At 41.9% G+C, this 23,336-nt stretch overlaps 1 protein-coding gene across 1 annotated transcript in view; it reads left to right on the forward strand.

Annotated features, from left to right (window-relative positions):
• Positions 1 to 277: 277 nt before the first annotated feature.
• Positions 278 to 23,336, forward strand: part of Sgpp2 (sphingosine-1-phosphate phosphatase 2) — a 109,514-nt gene continuing 86,455 nt past the window's right edge. The window contains exon 1 of the mRNA XM_046439718.2: positions 278 to 590. Coding sequence (XP_046295674.1) covers positions 372 to 590 — 219 coding nt within the window. The 5' untranslated portion in view covers positions 278 to 371. The remainder of the gene's footprint in view (positions 591 to 23,336) is intronic.

Here is a 23,336-nt window from a genome sequence, read left to right on the forward strand (position 1 = left end):
AATGTCAGGTCTGGGCTAGCCAGGAGGGAGTGGATACAAGTCGCCCTCAAATAAAAGCGAGAGTCCAAGCACCTGTGCTTCTCTGCCCAGTCGCTAGCTAGCCCTGGAGAAGGAAAGCTAGACTGTGCTGTCGCCCTAAATGCAGGGACTGTAAGGAAAAGAGGGGCGTGTCTTGCGCAAGGTGAAGGCGGACACCTGGGCTCAGGAGCGCCAAGGGCGGGCGCTAGGACCCGGGCGGCGCACCTGTTGGGTGGCGGGGGCCCCGCCCGCCCTGCGCCGGGGTCGGGGTGTGAGCGACCGGAGCGCGGAAGACGGTGACGGCCCGGCGAGGCTGCGGCGGCTGCCGGGCGGCGAGGGCGGCCCGGTGCACGATGGCAGAGCTGCTGTGGAGCCTGCAGGATTCCCAGATAGTCGCCCGCTTCCAGCGCCGCTGCGGGCTCTTTCCGGCGCTGGATGAAGGCCCCCAGGAGAACGGCGCGGGTGTCCCGCAGGATGCGACGCGCGGCTCCGAGATCGGGCATCGCCCGGCGGCCAACGTCAAGGGCGGCGCGGAGCCGCCCAATGGGCTGCGGAGAGCGGCGACGCCGCAGGTAACCGCGGGCAGGTGCTCGCCCGGGAGGGAGGAGGGGACAGCCGCTCCGCAGCCTGCGGACGTGCAGGTCCAGGCGACTCGGCGACGTGGGGGACAGGCGTGCCCCAAACCAGCCCGGTGGAGAGAGCGCCGTCCCGGAGGCTCCTGGGGGTCCGGCGGTCGTGTGTGGAGGGGGTGGCCTTGGGGGTCCAGCCTCCGGGATGCCATCCTCTAACCCTGCCAGGTGGCCACCAAGTCTTTTCAGACTTAAATCGCTCAGAGCCTTTAAAGGCGGTCTACTTAGAGGCTTTCCATTTTAATGAATACATTCACCTTCATGTATGTTCTACCGAATCTGTCGGAGTTACGTAACTGAAGGAGTGGGGATGTCCTTGGCACTTCCCCTCCCGGGAACTCTTAGTTGCCGCCCATCCCCCTCCCCTGTCCGCGCAAATGCGGGTGTTGTGGGGCTCAGTTGTCCTACGGTGCGCTCTGCCGACTCTCGGGATAGAGCTTGGGTTTCCATACTGCTCCTAACGAGATTTATGTCCTCTGACAACACCTCCCTCTCGCCCCCTTCTGCCTGGTGGGTCTTTTATTAACCGGCACCGATGGCTTTTCACAGATGCTTTGGAGAGAGACGCTCACCGCGCTCTCCTCTAGGCGTCCTGAGTGTGGTTATACAACCACTGCAGCTTTGGGGAAACCAGCCTGTGTCGTCGTCGCAGTGCACAGAGACTCCAGGCAGAGGGACAGACAGGCTGCAGACAGCTGCAGGGGGTGCCTGTCTACCCTGGCACCTGCAGAAGTCTGGCGGGGGGGTGCTGTCTACCCTGGTACCTGCAGCCACTGACCTTTTGCTAGGCAAAATAACAAGTGTGGCAAGTAAGAACAGTAATTCCTTTTTCGTTTTTCTTTTTAAAAAGTCACATTTTCTTTTCTTCCTAGAAGTTTCTGGTGACAAGAAAGCAGCGCATCTTCATGTATAGATGTCTAGATTTAGTAAGTGAGGAATTATGAAGAACCTTGATATGAACCTGAATATGAATAGGCTTTGAATTATAGAATTCATTTGGGAGGGTGGAGGTGGATTGTGTGTTCCATTACAGAAAAATCCACCTCTGTAATATTTTATCTCCTTTTATAGTCCTTTCTTTGTCCTATGTGAAGTTCCAGGAACTTTTAGTTGAGTTTGCTGACCCCTCCTTTCTTCTTGTGGTGTCTTAAAGGGGGAATAGCCAGAAGAAGTGTTTTTCATTGACATTTTCTGTGCACACACACATTCACACTCACACCCACAGGTGGATGTGTAGGCTGCTTTCTATTGCTCTCTTCTCACACTTCTACCCTGTTTCTTGAATTCAGGAAGCTGAAAAGAGTGCATTTTTTCACTAGTGTTTTTCAAACTGTTTTCCACATTACCCTTGGTAAGGTAACCTGAAATTCTGGAGATGCGCTGTCTTCCCCTTTAAAAGCAAGCCAAGTGGACTTCTTGCCTCTTTGCTGCTAGTGCCTTAGGTGGTTGGTAAGCCCAGGGGTAGGCTTGCCCTTCCGGGCCAACACAGCACCTCACTCACACAGCAGGTTGTGAAGAAGCAAGACAGAACCCAAAATCAAGATAAGAAATCCCTGTACTTGGTGATAGTGGGGAGGGGGAATTAACTCAAGAGCATTTGATAAGGGAGAGGTTAATAAATGTTCTTAAAGGTGGATCAGCTTCAAGTGACTTGAGAAGATTAATACTTTACTAGGGACACACAGGAAGTTCCCAAAAGGAAATGATTATGTGCCTGTTCCTGGATACATAATAGGATTTTTTAAAGGGCAGTTGAGAAAACTCTTTCCTATCAACCATGACTCCCCCTCTGCCTTGGGCCTTTGCCCACTTGCCTCAGTTACAGGTGCCTTCTCCAGATACCCTCCACCCACCCTTGAGCATCAAGGTCAGTTCCTCCCGAGGTACCTTCACCGACCTTGCAGGCTAGCTCCCCCTTTATGGACTCTCTTTGCCTCTTGTATATTTTTTCCCTGCAGTATAATCACATTGTGTAAATGTGCCTTTGTGTGGATATCTGATTATTCCAGTCTCCTCCTGTAGAGGATAGGCTCTAAGAATGCAGGAAATTCTTCTGTTCTCATTGTTTTCTTCCCCTGGTTATGCAGAGTGAATTTTATGAATATTTGAATACAGATTACAATAAGAAATCAATAGATTTTTAAAAATTAAATAATGATTACTGAAAAATCAAATGAAAAAAAAAAACAAACAAATGGTTGTCCCAGAATCTAGAAGGCAACCCAAAGACATCCATTTAATACCCTGCAAACAAAAGTAAACTTTCCTTCACTTCAATAATTTTAGACCTCCATGAATCTAATTTACCTTCCACATTTTCTGTTTTTATTTAAGTCCTTAACACTGCACAAATATGGAATGATTAAAGACTTCCTCTATAAATTCTTGTAACACCACACACTGCTAGTTTAAAAATTAACTATGTCTCTTACAAACTAGGGCTGGGCTGGGCTCGCACAGACCTGTTGTTGAATATTGAACTGGGATTTAGGGATTGCCCCAGTAAATATGAGTTCTGAAAGGTTAGGTGACTTGGGACTTCCCAGTTTTCAGCACAGTCAGGGAAAGCCAGATCTTTTGACTTCCAAGTCTGAGCTTCTTCCTACTGTGCAGCTTCTAACACAGCACCTCACTGTGACTGATGTACTGAGGAGGTATGAGCTCTGAGTCCTGGCTGGGGCAGGGTAGAGATCAGGTAGAATGAGAAGGTATTGTTTGCAGTTTGCAAAGGTAGCCAACTTGCAAGATTAACCATCTGAGGGCATTCTTGGTAGTCACCTTGAGAAGCAGGGTCCTGAGTAAGAGACACAGAACCTAGAACCTGCTGGGGAAGGCAAAGACCCTTAAGAGATTGTGTTGATTTGTTCTGGGGTCACGTCAACCTTGGATGCAATGTCATTTTGATTTCTAATGTCTTTGCTTACCCAAAGCAGTTGTATTTAGTGAGACTCTCCTGGGTTTCCCACCATCATTATATTAGATGAAATATGATCTTTCCAAGTCTCACTCTACTCAATAAATACTTGTTTGCTAACTGCTCAGCCATAGTTCTAAAATTGGGTTGGGGAGGGAATCAAGTGTAGGTTGCCTTTTCAAAGTCTTTGCCTTCTCATTTCTCTTCTGAAATATTTGGGCCCCTCCAAGTCTGTTGATCTACAAAAATCCCTCCCTTGAATTTACTGACTTGCTAAAGAGCAAAGAATACATTCTGCAAAGGAAGAGACTGTGATCTGCCTCTGCTTCTGCCTCTGTATCATTTGTATGTCTCTGGGCCTCAGTTGTAGCATCTGCAAAATGAACAGTGAAAGAGAATCATAGTAATATGGCTATATTGTCACGTAGAGGAGCTTTAAAAGCAAAACAAACAAGCACTGTGGAGTGTCCAGGTTAGAAGTGGTACCCAGAAAAGCCAGCAAACAGGTAAGAAGCTCTGAATTCTCTTATCCTGGGACCCACCCACTTCAGTATGAGGGGGAAGTGGCTGGAGGCAATTGTCACAGCAGCTGTGATGTTTTGGCTTCACTGTAACTAAACTTGCCAAAAGATCAAACTACAAATTGTGATTGCCTATGATCTGATGTTTGAAATGGTAAATGAGCCACTCTGAAAATGTGCATTTGATCTTTTTTTTTCTCTAGTCACAGATACCATCATTATTTAGAGGAGAAAACTTGGGGAAACACAAATAAAAAGCTTAATTTATGCCCATGTGCCACTGCCCAGAGACAGTCACCTGGGAAACATTCAACCTGATTTGTGATGGCTTAGTATTACTCCATTACCTGGACATCCTATATAATTTAATTGGCCTATTGCTGGGACTTTAGATTGTTTCCAATCTAAATAAATTGTTTCCAATTTTTTTCACTAAAAATAATAACATCTTTATAAAAGATGTTATTTTATAACATGTCTTTCCACCTCTCTTTGGTTATTTCCCAATTTAAATTTCCAGACAGGGAATTGCTGAATGAAGAATATGCATATGTTTTGTCTTCTAATAAACATTGCCACATTTTCCCAAAGGAAGAGTGTACCAGGATAAAAAGCTATAAGCAGATTGTTACAGGTTTTCCACAGTCTTCCCAGTCTTCAGTTATTAATACGTTCTCTAATCTTTGGAGAAATAGGCCACTTTTACTTGTATCTCATTTTTGCTTCCTTCATTTACAACCAACATTTATTGTTCCACTATTATGTTTCTGGCATAGTTGTTAGTCTCAGAGATACAAAGATAAAGAAAATGTAGTTCCTGCCTTAGAGCACCCCAAATAAAATGTTACAACACACAAAATACTAGAAGCTGAGTGTGGTGGTGTGGCCTGTAATCACATCTACTGGGAAGGCTAAGGCGGGAGGATCATAAGTTCAAAGTTAACCTCAGCCACTTAGTGAGACTATCTCAAAATCCAGACTGGGGTTTTAATTCAGTAGTAAAGTACCCCCAGGGTTCAATCCCCAGTTCCAAAATAAATACATAAGTAAATAAAATATAAAAAATAAATTAAAAAAGAAACATACATTGTATTCTACCTATGGGGAGGCCACACATGCCTCCCTATTTCTTAAATGTGGACTGAACATAGTGCCTTCCAAAGAATACAATATGAAAAGGGGAGGGGCAAATAATTTCATGATGTATACACTTGATAGATATCACCCTGGTGATCAAGGTTGACATCAATAGTGAAAGTCATGTTGATAGTATGTACTCTTGATGCAAATTGAAATGATATGCTCCTGATTCATACTGAGAGGCATTCTACAGAATTCTGCCAGTACTCCTCAAAGCTGACAAGGTCATCAGAAATAAGAAAAGTGAGAAATTGTCACAGCCAAGAGGAGCTTCAGGAGACGTGATGGCTGAATGTCATCTGGACAGACTGGGAACACAACAAAATGCTCATGAGGTCAAAACTAGGGATGTTTGTATAAAGTGTGGGCTTTAGTTAACAATAATGTATCAGTTTTGAAACAAATATACCATATTAATGTAAGATGCTAATAATAGGGGTAACTGCAGAATATATGGGAAGAATGTGGGTCGCGTGGAAATTTGACACCATCTTCTAAATTTTTCTGTAAATTTAAATCTGTTCTGAAAAGCACACTCTATTGAAAGTCATATAAAAGAGGAACTAATCAAAGGCAGTCCAAATAGTGGATCACTTACAAATATGCAAAAAGGGTGGGAGAAATCATCATGGGAGGAAGGTACATCCGGGAGAAAGCAACTTCAGCCTCCATGTTCAAGGAGAGGGAAGAGGGTCCTGGTAACCCCAGACCTCAAGAGAACTGAGGTCAGAGAGGTGCCCCTGACAGGAGCCAAGACCTAGAGTAGAAAAAGATGGACCTGGGATATCCCTTCAAGGTAGAGTGCTTGCCTAGCATGTGCACAACTCTGGGTTTAATCTCCATCACCACTGCCTCCCCCCACATAAAAGACGTGGAGAAAGGTAACCATCAAGAGCAATGGGGGACGTACATCTCAAACTCCTGCCATGTGCCCTCTTTCTCACCTCCTGCCAGTGCCCCCCTTTAGCCAAATTCTATCCGAAGACAGGGAGCTTGGGCATTGGGGTGATGCTGTTCATAAAGGTGAACCCTCCCCCGGGAAACGTACCGGTAGACCTGGGAAGGTAAATAGAGACACCCCAGCACAGGCTGCATAGAGAACCCCTGTGGTAAGCTGGCTGTCATGCTGGGCGAGAGCCAGAGTTTTAGGCTGAAGCCTTAAGGTGGATCTCTGCAGAGTTTGGACTTCATCCCATGGACAGGGTATGACAAGACAGTTTCATCCCTCCAGCCAATCAGAATTGGCAACTTAGACCTCTGTGTTAAGAAGGGATCTTGTGTGTCTCTGTGGGGAAGAGGGTGGGATTGGGGGGATGCCTGTGTGGGGGTTTACAGGGCTTTGAGTGAATCCTTTAAGACAGTGATGTTAGAAACAGCAGCAAAGACACAAAATCAAACTTTAGTGTCAGTTTTGGGTTCTTCATGATACTTTGAGTGTCTCTCTCATGCAGCGAGCCCTTAGGAGGAAAGATACCACAACTGTCAGTTGCCATCTTTTGAATCATGGAACTTCATTTTTATGGGTACAGGCTGATTTGATTAGGGGTCAGTCCTTGAGTCAAAGCATCCAGGTGGGAAAACATCCTGCACAATGGCCTGGCATGAGATCATCCATCTGGGATCTGCAGGTTGGATAGTGACTAAGACAATTGCATTGTTCCTACAGGGAGTCAGAAAGCAAGATCCAGACAAAGGGATATAAAAGGTAGATGCTGATGAACCTCAGAGAAAAAAAGTGGGAGGCCACTGAACAGAAGGCTTGAGCCAGAAAAAACAACAGGAACACGGAAACCAGGGGCAGAGAGGAAAGTAGAGAGTACACAGCATGGCACAGGCAGATGGGAAAATTCCCAGTGCAGAGAGGTGCTGAGACTTGAGTATGGTGGATTCCAGTTCTGAGCATGAGTTGCTAGAGGAACAGTTGAGTGCCACAGTCCGGCTGCAGCAAAATAACCGGCGGGGGGGGGGGGGGGGGGTGACGAAGAACTTGTGTACGTTGATACAGCAGGAGTGGAAGCCGTTTATTGCAGGACAGGAGCAGTATTTATACATTCCACACAGCTTATCTAATTAGCATAAACTAGATACATCAGTCAACCAATCAGGAATCTCTACACTTAATGGCTCGGTTTTGTTACTTCTCAAACCACTCCCTCTGACATTTTGCCAGGCACCATCCAGACTTGTTTACCAACTCTAACATTCCCCTGGCAAAATGCCAGGTGTTATTTTGACTTGTTTACAGACTCTAACAGTTGAGTTTTGAAATAGAATGGCTCAGGGGGAGCCTGGCATGGGCACAATAGCATGCCTCTGTAATCTCAGCTAGTTGGGAGGCTGAGAAAGGAGGACCACAAGTTGGAGGCTAGCCTGGGCAATGTAGTCAATCTCTGTCTCAAATCAACAACAACAAAAATATCAATGCTTAGGGGGACCTTGGGAAAGGTAACTGGCCATGTGGCATCTGGCACTGTGCCTTACTTTTTGAGGACTTACCTAACAACCACCCTCCCACCCCCACACTGAAAGTAACCTTTGAAGGTCTCCACCTGAAACCAGAATATGCTGATTTCTACTACTTTGAAGGATTTGCACATATTTTCAATTAGATCATTATTTCTATGACCTCTATTGAGCTGGGAAATGGTGGGAGGTTCAAAATGGTAGAATAATGTGGAGAGTGGGCGGGTCCCTCTGCTCACCTGTGTAGCTACAGGGCCTACTGTGTGCTTGGAACGGGGCAGGTACATAATACTACCTATTGAACGGAAGAGCAAGAGCTATGTGAAACTTTCCCTTTCCCTGCTTGGCATAAATGTCACCTGCTCCTCTGATGATGGGGTTCTGGGAGCTGATTTTTATCCCTGAACACTTTACCTGGCCGGGTCTTCTTTTAGCTTGATAACTGTTTTCAGTGTTGACTCCTTTTAATCCGGCAACAATAAAAGGTTTTGATTAATGAATAACTTTTTCATTGCTCTGCTTTCTTCTTTTGAACATTACGAAGGAAAGTACAGGCATTGTAAAAAGTCACTTGATGGTGAAACATCTGTTGAGTTAAAAATGTGGCTAAATCACCATGTTTTAGCTGGCTATTGACAGCAAGCCTAGGCTAACATTAACTCTCTTGACTTGGAATTAAGATGTCAAGCTGGGGAGTGATATTGGCCACATTATATGGTTATGTAGTGCGTATATATATGAATATGTAACAATAAATCCTATCAGCATGTACAACTATAATGCGCCAATTTAAAAAAATGGGGAAAAACACAAAGATGTTAAGACCTTCACTTTTTCAAATCTATAGCACTTCTGTTGCTATAGATTTTATTAATGATTAAATCCTGTGTTGCCCTGATAAGGAGGACATCCTGAGAAAGGCATCCCTGCATTTTATGTAGCACAAAGCTCACCATGTTTTTTTGCATCTTCTTGAACTCATGGAGTTAGATAGGATACGTAGCAGTAGTTGTTTGACAATTATGAAGTCTATATATTTTTTTCTTGGTGCCAGGGATTGAACCCAGAGGCACTTAACCCCTGAGCCACATCCACAGCCTTTTTTATTTTTTATTTTAAGAGAGGGTCTCACTAAGTTGGTTAGGGCCTCACTAAGTTGCTGAGGCTGGCTTTGAACTTATAATCCTCCTGCCTTAGCCTTCCAAGCCTCTGGGATTATAGGTGTATGCCACCATGCCTGGCGTAAGTATCCCTTTTGCTTCGAATAATATTTGTGTAATTATGAATAAAAAGCAACACCAAGTAGTATCACCTTTAAATTTTTGTAATTTTCACTTTCTTTTGAAATAACTTTAGGTTTTTTAAATTTTGCAAATATAGTCAAAAATTCCTGACCTAGTGTTAAAAATTCTTCTAATGTTCGCATCATATAAAACCATAGTATACCATGTGTGGTGGCCCACACTATAATCCCAGCTACTTGGGAGGCTAAGATAGAAAATCTTCAGTTCAAGGCCAACCTCAATAGCATAGTGAGATCCTGTAAGATAATAATAGTGAGATCCTGTAAGATAACTATCTCATTAAAAAATAAAACCATGTAGTACAATAATCAAAAAAGGCAATATTATCTAATCTAAGGACTTTATTCATACTTGTCCACTTGCCTCCCAGTATTATTTGGCTATTCTGAGTCCTAGGTTAGAATCATAAATTACATTTAGTTGACATGTTCCTCTAGTCCAGTGTGGATCAACTCTTTAGTTATTCTCTGCCTTCCCTGACTGACACTTGCAAAGTCCAGGCAAGTTATTTGCATAGAGTCCCTCAGCTTGGGTTTGCCTGTTGTTTCCTCTAAATTGTAGGCAGGTTCTGTATAGTTGGAGATTCACAGGAAGACACTGCATCCTTATTAGTGCATCCTATCAGGAGGCACATAGTGTTGATTTAGTCTATTGTCAGTGATTTAAAAAAAAATTTTTAGTTGTTGATGGACACAATACCTTTCTTTTTTTAATTCATTTTTTTGTTCATTTTTATGCGGTGCTGAGGATCTAACCCAGTGCTTCACATGTGCTAAGCAAGTGCTCTAACACTGAGCCACAACCCTATCCCTTACCAGTGATTTTTACATACCTTTGAAAGAGTGTTTTCCAGATTACTGTCTTTCTCTTTGTAATCAATACCTATCTTACATGCTCGCATTCTGAAACATTATAAATATCTTTTATTTTCTCTCCATATTTCTACCCAGTAATTTTAGCATCCATTAGTGAAGAGTTCTTTGAAAAAGTAATCTGCCACCTGGGCACGATGGTGCATGCCTGTAATCCCAGCTACTCAGGAGTCTGAGGCAGCAGGAGTGCAAGTTCAGGGACAGCCTCATCAACTTACAGGGACACTGTCCCAAAAGAAAATTAAAAGGCCGAGCATGTAGCATAGAGGTAGAATATTCCTGAGCTCAACCCCAAGTACAAAAAAAAAAAAAGCAAAAAGTAATCACCAATTTGATACCTACATGAAAGTATTCCATTATTTTAGTTTTGTGGGGTTTTTATCTCTAACAAGGTGATATGTCTTTCTTGTTTAGCAGACACTCATATTACTCTTTTTGTGAATGACCCAGGCATGTACTTTGCCCACGTTTTCCGCTGTGATTTTAGTAAAGTTTTTTGTTGTTTTTATTAGTTTCTATGTTTTTAATTTGTTCATTTACACATCAGAATCCTTCACTGCGTCTCACTTAGCAAAAGCTTACAACCTTCATATATTTCTTATCTTTCAAGTGGAAAATATTTGGATTCTGAGGGCAAGAAGGGAAAAACAGGCATGGGCACCTCCCTTGCAGCTATCTCTGGATTTAGATAAGCCACACCTGGTGCCCTGTCCTTTCCCCTGTACCTTCAGGTAAGGGTTCTCATTTGTGTCCTGTGATATGCGTAACCTTGGGCAGGGTTTGGGGCTTCTGATAGGGTTGGAGAAAGCATGCATTCCCTGTACCCCAAGCCAGAAAGGAGTATATGTCTAGAGGGTATGAATATATGTCACAGAGTATGATTGTATGATATTGAAACAAGAAAAGAATTAGTTTTGTGGTCCTGCAAAAGGTGGCCAGCAGCTCCTGAGTCCTCACTTGAGTTCTAAGCTTGTTCTAGTCCTCTGGCCTCCTCCATAGGCCCCAGGACTGCCATGTCATCTCTTCTTGTCATGCTTACATGCATGATGTCACACGCAACCTCAAATGGACAGAATGAGATGCCTGTCCTCAAAGGTTATTCAGAGTGAATTTCTCAATAACTCTTACTTCTGGAGAGGGGGTGGACTGAGATCCATTGGTCACTTAATCTTGCCTCCATCTAAGCCCATCTGACTCCACATGTCATATTTTATTGTTCCCAAATTTTGCCCCTTAAGGAATCGTGTGAATTTTTTCCAACATAAGGGGTTATAAATGATCCAGCCTTGATTTCTTTCTCTTACCCCTGAATACCACTGTGGGAAGAGAAGCAGGACTTCCCACTCTGATTCTGAGTACACCCTGGTTCAGGCAGGTACACCTGCATAGATTATAGTGCCTGTAAGAAGTTACAGTTAGGCCCATCAATACAGCACAGTCTCTTAGATTTAGAATTATTTGGTAATCAATGCTTTCTCTCCTCCACCCCAATTGATGCTGGGCTTAATTGACTCACCAGGTAAATCAATAATCAATCATGGAAAAATGTTACTTTTGAAAAGATAAATTTGTTTATTAAATACTCCGCAGTTACACTCCTGGACATTGACCTCAGAGATATGAAAATTTATTCACATAAAGATCTGTACCTGGTCATCCAGGCAGCTTTATTTGCAATAGCCAAACACTGGAAAGAACCAGAATATCCCTCACTATATGATTAAATAAACTGTGATGCATCCAAACCATGGGATACTACTCAGCTGTAAAACTGTAGTTATGATCCACCCAATAACCTGGGTGGATCTCAAGGGCATTATGCTGAGTAAAAAAAAGAAGAAGAAGAAGAAAAAGACTGATTTTAATCCATCCGAGTTATTGGTACCAAGAAGGTCCATGCGGTGATGGGGTAGTTTATATCTTATATGCAGTGCTGGTACAATGTCAGATTCCTTGTTTTGATATTGTGCTACAGTTTGTAAGATGTAGTCATTTGGAGAAAATGGATGGACAGAATACAGGACATTTAGTACTTGCAACAGCTTATAAATCTATCATTACTTCAAATGATTTTTTAAAATCAATACTGCCTTTCAAGAGTTGGTCCTGCTCTTTCCCATAGCGACTGCTGCAGGCTGTCTTTGCACACTGTGCAGGAAACACAGAAGAGCATCTGGGAGCTTTTCCTCTGATCTGCCTCTCCCAGGGTCATTCTGTCACAGGAGCCTTGGGGCCTAGTTTTGAACGTCCTGCTCACAGGCCTCTGTTATCTGCCCAGGTAGAACACAGAAGGGTTTGAATGTACAAGAATAAAACATGTACATTTGTCATTAGCTTTATTTTGACAATCTTGTTTCATAGCTGGAGGGGGTTTATTTATTTATTTTTAAAATTATTTGGCATTTCATTTTGTCAAACTGCTTTAATCTGGTATTGCAAATAGGTCAAAGTCTCACATTGCATCTTCGGTCTCCTTTCTGCTTATTTTCTTCCTTTGTAGAAAGATGTTCAACGTCATTAACCTTCTTCTTCACCAGCCACAGAATGTCTTTGTGCAGCCCAACCGTCCCTGGGAGCTAATGCACGCCCCTTCTTTAGCCACCAAATCTCTAAAAAATCATCCACAGTCTACACTGTCTTCTGCTCTTCCACCTGTGTTAGTTCCCGCTGCTTGGTTAGCTGGAGTGGGATGAACTGAGATGAAATAAAACTAGGAGAAAGTGTTTAGCATGAGATAAAAATTTTACAGCTTTCTTTACCCATGTGTAATTTCATTGAGAATAGCTCATTTTTTAAGTTAGAAATTGTGAAAGAATTCTCTTCTGTTAAACATAAAACTCAGATTGTTCTTTAAACTGTACTCCAAGTTGCAAGGGCAGGCAAGGGCAGGGGAACTGACTTGAGGTCAACAGTGTCCATTCCCCAAGTGGTGGAATTTGTTAGATTTATGTTCTCCCACACATAGTTCTTATTGCCATATATATTATCAATATATAATCAAAAAAGGTCTTTTCAGCTATATTATAAACAGGGAAAAAATTAATCACAAAATTCAAAAGATGTCAGGAAAGGAGTTAAAATTTCTTGAATTTCTGGACATGGAAACATATACAATGTATCTTGTTCAACCAAAAAAAAAAATGTTAAAAATGAAGTTTATAATGTGACCCAAATTTTAAAACTGTATTTAGTATATATTAAAATGTATATTTTTAAAAGAGCCCTAAGGAGTTGAACTAAATATTGCCAGTGGTTCTCACTGGGTTTAAAATCTGTTATTTTCCTATTCATGCATATCTGCATTTCCTGCATTTTCAAAAACAATAACAAAAATAACAAGATTGTTTTATGTTCAGAGAAAAACTAAAACATTTTTATTCTATAAAAATACTCCTGTGAGCTGGTCATGGTGGCACATGCCTATAATCCCAGCAACTCAGGAGGCTGAGGCAGGGTGATCACGAGTTCAAGAACAGCCTTAGCAGTTTACTGAGGACTTGTCTCAAAATGAAAAAATAAAATGACTGGAGATACGACTGAGTGGTTTAGTGCCCTGGGTTAAATCTCCAGTACAGGGAAAAAAAGGCTCCTATGAGGACATTTTTTATTTAATTTTGAAGACTATTAGGTAGTCACCAAGATTACTAACATATTAGAACTTAAAAAATTACCATTGATGTCTTTGTAACAAAGTCCCCCAACTGTACTGTTTGTGATCCTTACCTTGAGGGAATATTTACTAAGCCACATGAAGTATTCCAGTAGCTTCCTTAAATGAAACAAAATGGTACCCCAGGTCTTTGCACAAAGACCCCATGAGAAATTATAATACATCATTTCGTACTTTGTCCAAACCAACACAGAAAATGCCAAAAGCTTGAAATGCATAAAGTTCTTCTGTACTCATGGGAATTTCCTAATGCATTGAAAAATTTTGGCTTTGAAAAGATCTCTTATTTTCTTGGCCCAAAACGTATTCTTCGAGAGTTCAAAAACATCTTAAGAAAAGCAGATGTCGAGTATTTTACCATCCCTCCTCCTACTAGTAAATTTGGGGCATTTATTTTTACTTATTTCTTTAAAAGTTGCCTTAGAATATCTCTTTTTTAATTTTATATGTGATATTTTTATTTTATTTTTTATTAGTTTATTTTAGCTGTACATAACACCAGGGTTCATTTTGACACAATTATACAGACATGGAAGATAATTTGCTCCAGTTCAGTCCCCAGTACTGCCCTTTTCCCTCCTCTTCTCCCTTCCCTCTTTCCTCTCCTCTATTCTGCTGCTCTTTCTTCTATTTATTTAAATACCCGTTTTAATTAGTGCCTTGTAGATATACATAAATATGAGATTCACTGTGGTATGTTCATATATATACATAGGAGAGTTTGCTTAGATTCATTCCACCATTCTTCCCTTTTCCTGGCCCTTCTCCCTTCCCCTCAATCCCCTTCCTGTACTCCGGTAATCCCTTTTTTATTTTCTTGCAATCCCCACTCCACCTCCACCACTGTTTTTCCCTTATTTTGAACTAGCTTCCACCTGTCAGGTAAAACATGCAAACTTTAACTTTCTGGGTTTGGCTTATTTCACTTAGCATGATGGTCTCCAGTGCCATTCATTTATGGGCAAATGCCATAATTTCATTCTTCTTTATGCCTGAATAATATTCAATAACTAAATAGATGCTTCTGAAAAGAAGAAATGCAAATGTCCAATAAATATATGGAAAAACGGTTTAACATCTCTAGCAATCAAGGAAATGCAAACTGCAAATCAAAACTACAGTGAGATTTCACCTCATTCAAGTTAAAAATGGCAATTATAAAGAATACAAATCATAATGAATGTTGGTGAGAATGTGGAGGGAAAGGTACACTCATACATTATTGGTAGGACTGCAACCACTCTGGAAAGCAGTATGGAGGGAGATTCCTCAAAGAACTAGGAATGGAAACACCATATGACCCAGCTATCCCATCCTTTAGTTTATTTCCAAAAGATCTAAAATAAGCAGCACAATTCACAGTAACCAAGCTGTGGAACCAACCCAGGTGCCCATCAACAGATGAATATTTCTTTTGGGTTGTTATAGGTCATGGTTTTAGCTATTTGTTACCGGCAGGCCATGTCTTGGGCTTGTTTGAAATAGGATCTTGGTTCCCCTTCATCTGGTATCAGTGATTAAAGTCAAGTGAAATTCAGTTTGGGTACATCATAACTATCATTTTCACATACTCAATTGGCTCTCGAACGGATGGTATAGGAATTTATCAATATTATTGATTAATTAATTAATAAAACAATTACTGCAAGGTAAGATGGGACATGCCTATAATCCCAGCTACTTGGGAGGCTGAGGCAGGGGGTAATACATTGGAGGCCAGGCTAACACATTAGAGAGACCCTACCCCCAAAATAAAATTTAAAAGGGCTGGTAAAGTATCCCCAGGTTCAATCCCCAGTACTGAAAAAATAAAATCTGATTCAAAAACTAAAATAAAAGGATTCTCTCTCTCTCTCTCTCTCTCTCTCTCTCTCTCTCTCTCTCTCAACTGAAAATTCCCACACTATAATCTTTTTTTCATATTACTAAAGAAATTTTAAATAATTTGTAGATGATGATTTTTTATATAATTTTAATTGGAGCTGCATTAAAACTGTAGATTAATTTTGGTATAATTGATCTCTTTATGTTCTGGAGTCTTATCTCTGAACATGGTGTGTCTTTTCACTCACCTAAGTTGGAGTTTTGTTTGTTTGTTTATTTTCTCAGTGCCAGGAGCGTAATCAGGTCCTTACATATGATAGGCAAGTGCTCATAGAGCTGGACCCCAACACTCCATTTACCTTGTGTGTGTGCTTTATCATTATACATAAGAGTGGAATCCCCTATGCTATATTTGCGTCTGCACTTAGCATACTTTGTTCAATCTCATTCCCCAGCACCTTCCTCTTTCTTCTCTTCTCCCTGCTGTTGATCCACTTGTTCTACTCTACTGATCTCCCTTCTACTATTAATGTCATTATCATCATTATTACTTTATTTTAATTAGTGCATTATAATTATATATCAGTTTTACAATTTTCTCCATAAAATCTTGCTAGATTTATTCCTAAGATACTCTGTTTTCTGTTACTATTAAAATAATATTTTGAAATCACATTTTATGTTTTCTACTGTTGTGTAGGTATGCAACTGAATTTTGTGTATTGACTTGACAACCTTGTTAAACCTTTATTCTAACAAGTTGCCTCTTATTTCTTTTGGATTGCTATGAAAGCAATCAAAAAAACAAGTTTTGTTACTTCCTTTCCAATTCCTATATCTTTCTTATCTCCCATCTTACTCCACAGACAAGGACCTCTGTATAGTGTTGTGTAGAAGTGGTTTTGGTGAACATTCTTGTTTTTTATTTTAAGGAAATAATTTTCAAATTTCACCATAGAATATTGCATTTGACATAGATTGTTTCCTTTTACAGCTTGTTTACTGAGAGATATTTTTACAGATTATTATCAAATTTTACTGAATTGTTTTTTTGTTTTGTTTTGATACCTAGAATTGAACTCAGGGGCACTCAACCACATCCCCAGCTCTATTTTTTGTATTTCATTTAGAGACAGCATCTCACTGAGTAGCTAAGTACCTCACTGTTGTTGAGGCTGGCTTTGAACTCAAGATCCTTCTGACTTAGTCTCCCGAGCGGCTGGGATTACAGGTGAGCACCACTGTGCCTGGCCTGAATTCTTTTTTATCTGGTGAAAGAATCATACTTTTTTTTTCTCCTTTAATTTTATAAAAGGGTGAGTTAATAGAGGTTTTCTGTTATTGGGCCTACCTTCTACTTTGGGTTTACAGTTTTTGTCTTTATATAGTCAATAGCAATATTTAGTGCTTATAACAGAGGTAAAAATATTACCTAATAGGTTTTTTGGCCCTAGCACATTTTTAAAAGATCTATTTTCCCTCTTCTTACCCTATTTGGCTCTGTTGGTTGTGTTTTTCATAAGCACAGAAAAAAATCAGACAACTTAACCCTGTAATTCATTTTCATGTATTCATGAACATTGGCCACCAGTATTGTAAACTTTGCTTAATGATACAAATATCCTTGAACATATATAATACCCTGTTCCTAACTTAATAACTAAACGAGCTTCTTTTGCCTAAGAATCCAAAATGTTAAAAAAATAACGTGGTAAAAAAAATAAATAACGTGGTTTCTTTTTGCAGTGTGTTTCAGTACTGATATTTGAACTTCAGGTTATCTTGCAGTGTTTGGATTCACTCTAATGTAATGGAGTAACATTGGAGGATATGACTCAGAGTACTCCTAGCTACATCCCTCGTCAGCAGCCACTGTTTTATAGTGCTCAGTATTTAGAAGATTGGCACGACAGCACAGCAAGAGTCAATAGCTCATTCAGAGTGGAGCTTGGCCAAACAAAACCTGAAATTTGAACGATCACATATTGAATAATAGTATTACACTAAGGAACACCTCAAAAGTAATTGTCACAGTTGCATGTGGTGACCTTTATGAATCACACTTGAAGATGACATTTTTAGTTGTTCTCCCCTTAAAAATTGTCACAATTTTAAAATTGAAAAAATACTACCAATGGTAATTGTCTTGTGAAGTAGAAGTCCTGCACCATGCAGTGAAGGTATACTTGGCTTTGCCTTATGAGTTCTTTTTTTTCTTTTTTTTTTTAAATTTCAGCTTATTGTATTGCTGAAGGAAAGGATTTATGGGAGATCAGCATAGAGAGAAGGAATAACAGTGACTTTCTTTCCCACTTTTTTTCCTTGCTATTTTTTCTTTCTAATAGTTCCTTTGGAGATCTGTATTATGGCAGGAGCAAGTATTGCTATGGTTTGTTTTCCCTTTCTTCTGTTTGTAGACCCTCTGTTCTGGTGTTGTTGGCTGGCTTGTCTGCTGACAAGATGTTGGTGAGCCTTTCATGGCTGCTGTTGCCCCTGGCAGCGCACCGTGCCCTGAGCTGTGCTCTGAGCTGTGCTGTGCTCTTGGGGAGGCAGTGGCATGGGCCAAGAGGGTCTTGGCTTCTTAACACTTTGAGCCATGGCACATTCGACATATCACATGACCTCTACCACAGTGGTTTTCTTATCTGCAAAACTGGAGAAAACAATACACCTCCTAGAGTTCTGAGGTGGAAATAAGATCACCAGTGGGATGCCAGCACATAGTGCCAGGCATCAGGTAGGTCCTCAGAGGCTATTTCCATGGTCAACTCTTCCATCCTCCCTCCACCAATACTGTTGCTTCCATCACACATCCCTTACCCGAAATGCTTGGAACAAGAAGTGTTTCAGATTTGTTTGTTTTTTTTCCAAATTTTGTAATATTTGCATGTCTATAATGAGATACATTGGAGACCCAAGTATAAACACAAAATTCATTTATGTTTCATATACACCTTGTACATAGAGGCTGAAGTTCATTTTATGCAATATTTTTGGTGTGCAGGTGGTTGGACTGGGACCCATCACATGAGGCCAAATGTGGAATTTTCCACCTGTGGCATGATATCAGTGCTTAAAAATTTTCAAATTTTGGAGGATTTCAAATTTCAGATTTCAGTTAGGGATGCTTGACCTGAACTTACAACAACAACTGCTACTACTTATGCTGCTATTGTTACATTTATCCAATGGTCTTTTCTGGAATGAATTTCATCTCTTTTGTGGGGCGTGGGTGGTGGAAGTGAGAGGGCTTGGCTCAGATAGGCAGTGCAAATCTAGTTTCTTATGCCACTTCAAAATGCTAATCTCTAACATTTGGGTCAATCGTATGTTTTTAAAGGCAGCATACTGAAGCGTTTTGCCAAATTGCTTTCCAGGATTTCTATAGCAGGGACTTTGGAGGTCTTTCTTCCAATGGTCTGTGGCACCCAATCATTTGCCATAAAAATATCTTTCCAGTTTCTGCTTCCCCTCATCTGGACTTACTGTGTGCTGGACAGTGTCTTAGAATATTTCTTGTCCTAAGATAACAACGTTAATATTCAGCTAATATCCACTAAGTACCTATGATGTTCCAGACCCTGGATTAGAACTTGAGCCCCGCCGGGGGCATACATGCCTCTGTTCCCTGCTCATGAAGAGCCCTCAGTCCATCCAGGGAGGGAGGTGAACAGTTGAGCTTAGCATATGAACAAAAAGGACTATTTCTCTCAGTTCATCAAAACTCAGCTGAACAGGAGCCTCCTTTCTCCAATTCCATAATGCCCCAGAAGAAAACACTAAACCAACATTTTGAAAGAACTTGCTGCTAAGACTTCTGATGGAAATTAGAGGAATTGAAACTAAGCAAACAGAATTCGGTACAGCCGAAGGTTTCAGGGCTCAAAAAGGCCCAAGAAAATAATAAATGTGGACTTCATAAGAGGCAGAAATCCTCAGAGATTTTTTTATTACAATATATGACATATGGATTTCATGCTTAACATTAGAATATTATAAGTTAAGAGAATTTTAAAACGGGAAGAGAAACTCTGAGCGTGGGTAATAGGATCAAGTCTCAAGGATGTGGTCTCCCAGACTCCTGTTAGGCTCCGGCCAAGTTCCTCCCCCAGGAGAGGGTTAACTGTTCAGTAACCAGGAGCCTTTACTGGTCCTAGACTACGTGCAGAGTTAGGAGAACAGGGCCGCTCCCTGGAGCCCCACGTGGTCACTCTGTGAGGATGAAGATGCTAACTGACTACTGCTGCTGGGACCTGTCTCTCTGAAGTCACTGGCCCTCCGTGAAGCTCAGAGCAGGGGCCACAAACCAGGGCCTGGGGACTGAAGGTTGACCATGTCAACCTTTGCTTTTTTCATATCTGGTTTTAATAATGGGATCTTTCTAACTTTTTCTGGCTTCTGTTTTTTAAGAAAATAGAAGTAAGTCAGGCATGGTGGCGCACGCTTATAATCCTCGAGACTTAGGAGGCTGAGGCAGGAAGATTGCAAGTTCAAGGCCAGCCTTAGCAACTTAGTGAGGCCCTGTCTTTAAATAAATAAATAAAGGCTAGGGATGTGGCTCAGTGATAAAGCACCCCTGGATTCAATTCCTGGCACCTAAATAAATGAATAAATAAAAGCTGTTCTGGTTTGCATTCCTACAAAACCATAGAGGCTGGCTTAGAGTGGCAGGTGCTTTCTTCTGAGGTAGCAGGCTCACTGGGTCCTCACACACCCCCGTGTCTTATATCTGCAATTGCTTCCAGGATTTGCATCACTGGCTTGACGCATGGAGACATCTGAATTTGTTCTTTTTGGCCTAGAAAATTCCAGAGAGAGGGAGAATTTTCAGGGCTCCTAAGGTAGATGCCCTGTGTTACTTTGGAGTGAGGATGCCCCATCTGATGCTCCTGTGGTGGTCCCCAGAGGAGAGACTTGGAATCCCTTGGGGGGGATTAAGCCACAAAGCCACTGCTGCTGATGACATATTGTGGAAAAGGCTAACGCTTGCTGACTTGCTGTGAGATTTTTTGTTGTTGTTCTGTGCCTGCCCTGTAGGTACAGGAGGCTTCAACTTCGTCCTTTACTCAAATCTTAGATGGACCTACTGTCTGCCTGGTGCATGCACCAGCCAGAAGCTCCATTCTGGACGAGGCTCATGAGAAAAGATACAGTGGGTTTTGCAGAAGGTTAAAGGTTTGGATTATCAGACGAGACGGAGCAAATGCTCCAGAAGCAGACCGCCACAGAGTAAGGACCCGCGGTGGGACTAAGCATGCCACGTGGAAGAAGCCTTTAAGAAACCAGACTAAAGAGCAGGGGATGGAAAGGCGTCTGGTCAAAGCTGAGTGCCTTACACCCATCTGTATCAAAAATACTGCATCTAGCCAGATTTTCTAATTTAGGGTTTATCTTGCCATTTTCTGCTAATGTAGATACTATAATAAATATTTATGTGTGTATCTTTGTTGATTTGGTTGGGAGAATCCAGTAGATGGACAGGACTTGGAAATGGATTTCTTCTTTGTTCCTCATATCCAAACAAAGCTCAATATTTTGGGACTAAGAATTTGGGATGATGTTATTGGCATAGATGAGAAAATATGGGGAAAGGGAGAATCATGATGTGAAGGAAGACGATGAACTCACTCGGTAAAGAAATCTTGCTAGTAACAGTAAGCTTTGTGAAGGGTTGCTTGACTTTTTTTTTCTTTTTCTCATGTAACTGGAGTCTAGAAGTTGGCAAGTGTTGAAATCGGCTCCATAATGGCAAGTACTCACACTGTTTTGGCTTGTTGGCTTGTTGCTTCATGATGCTAAGAAAGCTGCTGTTGTGCCAGGTGCAGTGGTGCACGCCTGTAATCCCAGTGGCTCGGGAAGTGGAGGCAGGGAGGATTGCGAGTTCAAAGCCAGCCTCAGCAACTTAGTGAGGTCCTAAGCAATTCAGTGAGACCCTGTCTCCAGATAAAATACACAAAAGGGCTGGGGATGCAACTCAGTGGTTAAGCACCTCTGGGTTCAATCCCCAGTACAAAAAAAAAAAAAAACCTGCTGTTGCTTCTGTTATCAGAATCGTGTTCAAGTTAGGAAGAAGGTCGAAGTAGTGTGACAGTGGCTATATCCTTTCTAAATAAAGAAAACAAAAGCAGGACAAGAGGACACCACACACACACACACACACACACACACACACACACACCTCACTGACACAGCTAGGTAAGATAGCCTCCCTTGATTGCAAGGGAATGTGGGAAAGGAAGAGGATTGTCCAGACTGACTCCGCTAATTGCCTGAGGTTTTGTTTGAGTGTGTGTCTTGATAGCAAGTCAAAACGGGATGGGTGGTGTTCAGTAAGTGATTCAGAGAGTCTGTGCTGGACCCTGAGCAATCCAGCTGCAGGGGACATTCAAGAGGTATTGCTCTGTGCAGCTAGGAAACCTTACACCAGGACCAGGCTCCATGTAAGAGAGGTGGGAGTGACCCTTGCCCAGCCATGAAGGGAATCAAAGCTGATGAATCAGACAAGCAAGACAAAGGTAAGTAGGAGACCACCCAGTTTCCAGGAGAAAACGCCGTGAGAAGTGGGCACCACTGACCTTGACTACGCGTTACACGGTGCTTCCTATTTAATCCTCCTAATGATGCCGTTCCACAAATATCTTTCAAGTGCCCACCAAGTGTAGGGCACTGAGCTGGGGATACAGCGATGAGAGAGACAGGCAAGGCCCCTTCCTTGTAGAGCTTACAGATTAATGAAGGAGGTAAATAAATAACCAGGGATGTAAATAAAAAATAAGCCATGTGCTATAGAATTACATTTTGGGCAATGATGAATGGACAGATACAACAGTGGTCCCAGAAGATTAAAATGGAGTTGAAAGTTCCTATCATCAAGTGACATCAGAGCAGGATTGACCTCCTACTGTGACGTGTCACTGATGTTTGTAGCGATGCTGTGTGAACAAATCTACTGAGCTGACAGTCACACAAAAGTCTAGCATAAATGATTGTGTAAAATACATGAGGCTTGATAATAACAATAAATGATTATGTTACCCATAGTGTATTTACTGAACGGTATTTTTTTATCATTATTTTAGAGTGTGCTCCTTCTACTTGTAAGAGTTCACTGTGAAGCCCTGTGCTGTCTTTCATCAGCAGCAGCCCCAAGCATCCCAAGTTCCCCTGGCTCTTGGTTGCTCAAGGGATTGGCCTGTACCATCTCGGTTTGTGTAAATGCCCTCTGTGATGTTTGCACCTAACAGTGCATTGCTCAGACATATCCCCACTGACAAGTGATGCGTGATGGCGTAAGCTCAGGTAGGAGGAAGTTCAGGTGGTGAGGAGGTGTATAGCTGGACAGGGTCGAGGGAAGGGGATCGACTTCTGCGGACACTATTTTACTGCCAAGGACACTGAGGCAGTCCAGCCAGCATCTAAAGTGACCAGGGAAGTTCTTCAGAACCTGATGCAGGTTGGACTCGGAAGTGCATGCTTGGGAACAGGCATATAGCTGGGAATCAGGAGAACCATTAGTCTGCAGCTAACTGAGACCCAGGGTCTCTTGTGGGGATGTTGTAGGTAAAAAAATAAAATAAAATAAATCCTAGTGATGCCATTCTCTTTTAAATCTTATCTTTGCTCCATGTCAGGAGTACAATGTTTGATTTTTTGCCGTGACTTCTTGGTCTCTGCTGGCCAAGCGTGGTTGACGGAGCAGAAGGACCCTGTTCCACAGAGCTGCGTGGAGTTGACCAGCATCTGGTTTCTGTGCAGGATGCAGGGATGGTCCAGAGAGCATAGGTCTGGGGTCTGGTGCCTGGCTTAGGACGCTTACTCTTCCACTCACTGGCATATAAACATGGGCAAGTTAGCCTCCACGGGACTTTCTTCTCCCTGCAAAGTGGAACTCATCCTAATCCCTTTTGTGTGGTCATGAGCTGATGCAGCTGGAAGAAACACAGCGCTTCATACACACTGACTCCTTGCATTGTTTCTGTTG

This window comes from Marmota monax, unplaced genomic scaffold (genome assembly GCF_021218885.2).
Source record: "Marmota monax isolate L192 unplaced genomic scaffold, Marmota_monax_Labrador192_F-V1.1 WCK01_AAM20220418_F8-fsc00041, whole genome shotgun sequence".
NCBI classification, from domain to species: domain Eukaryota; kingdom Metazoa; phylum Chordata; class Mammalia; order Rodentia; family Sciuridae; genus Marmota; species Marmota monax.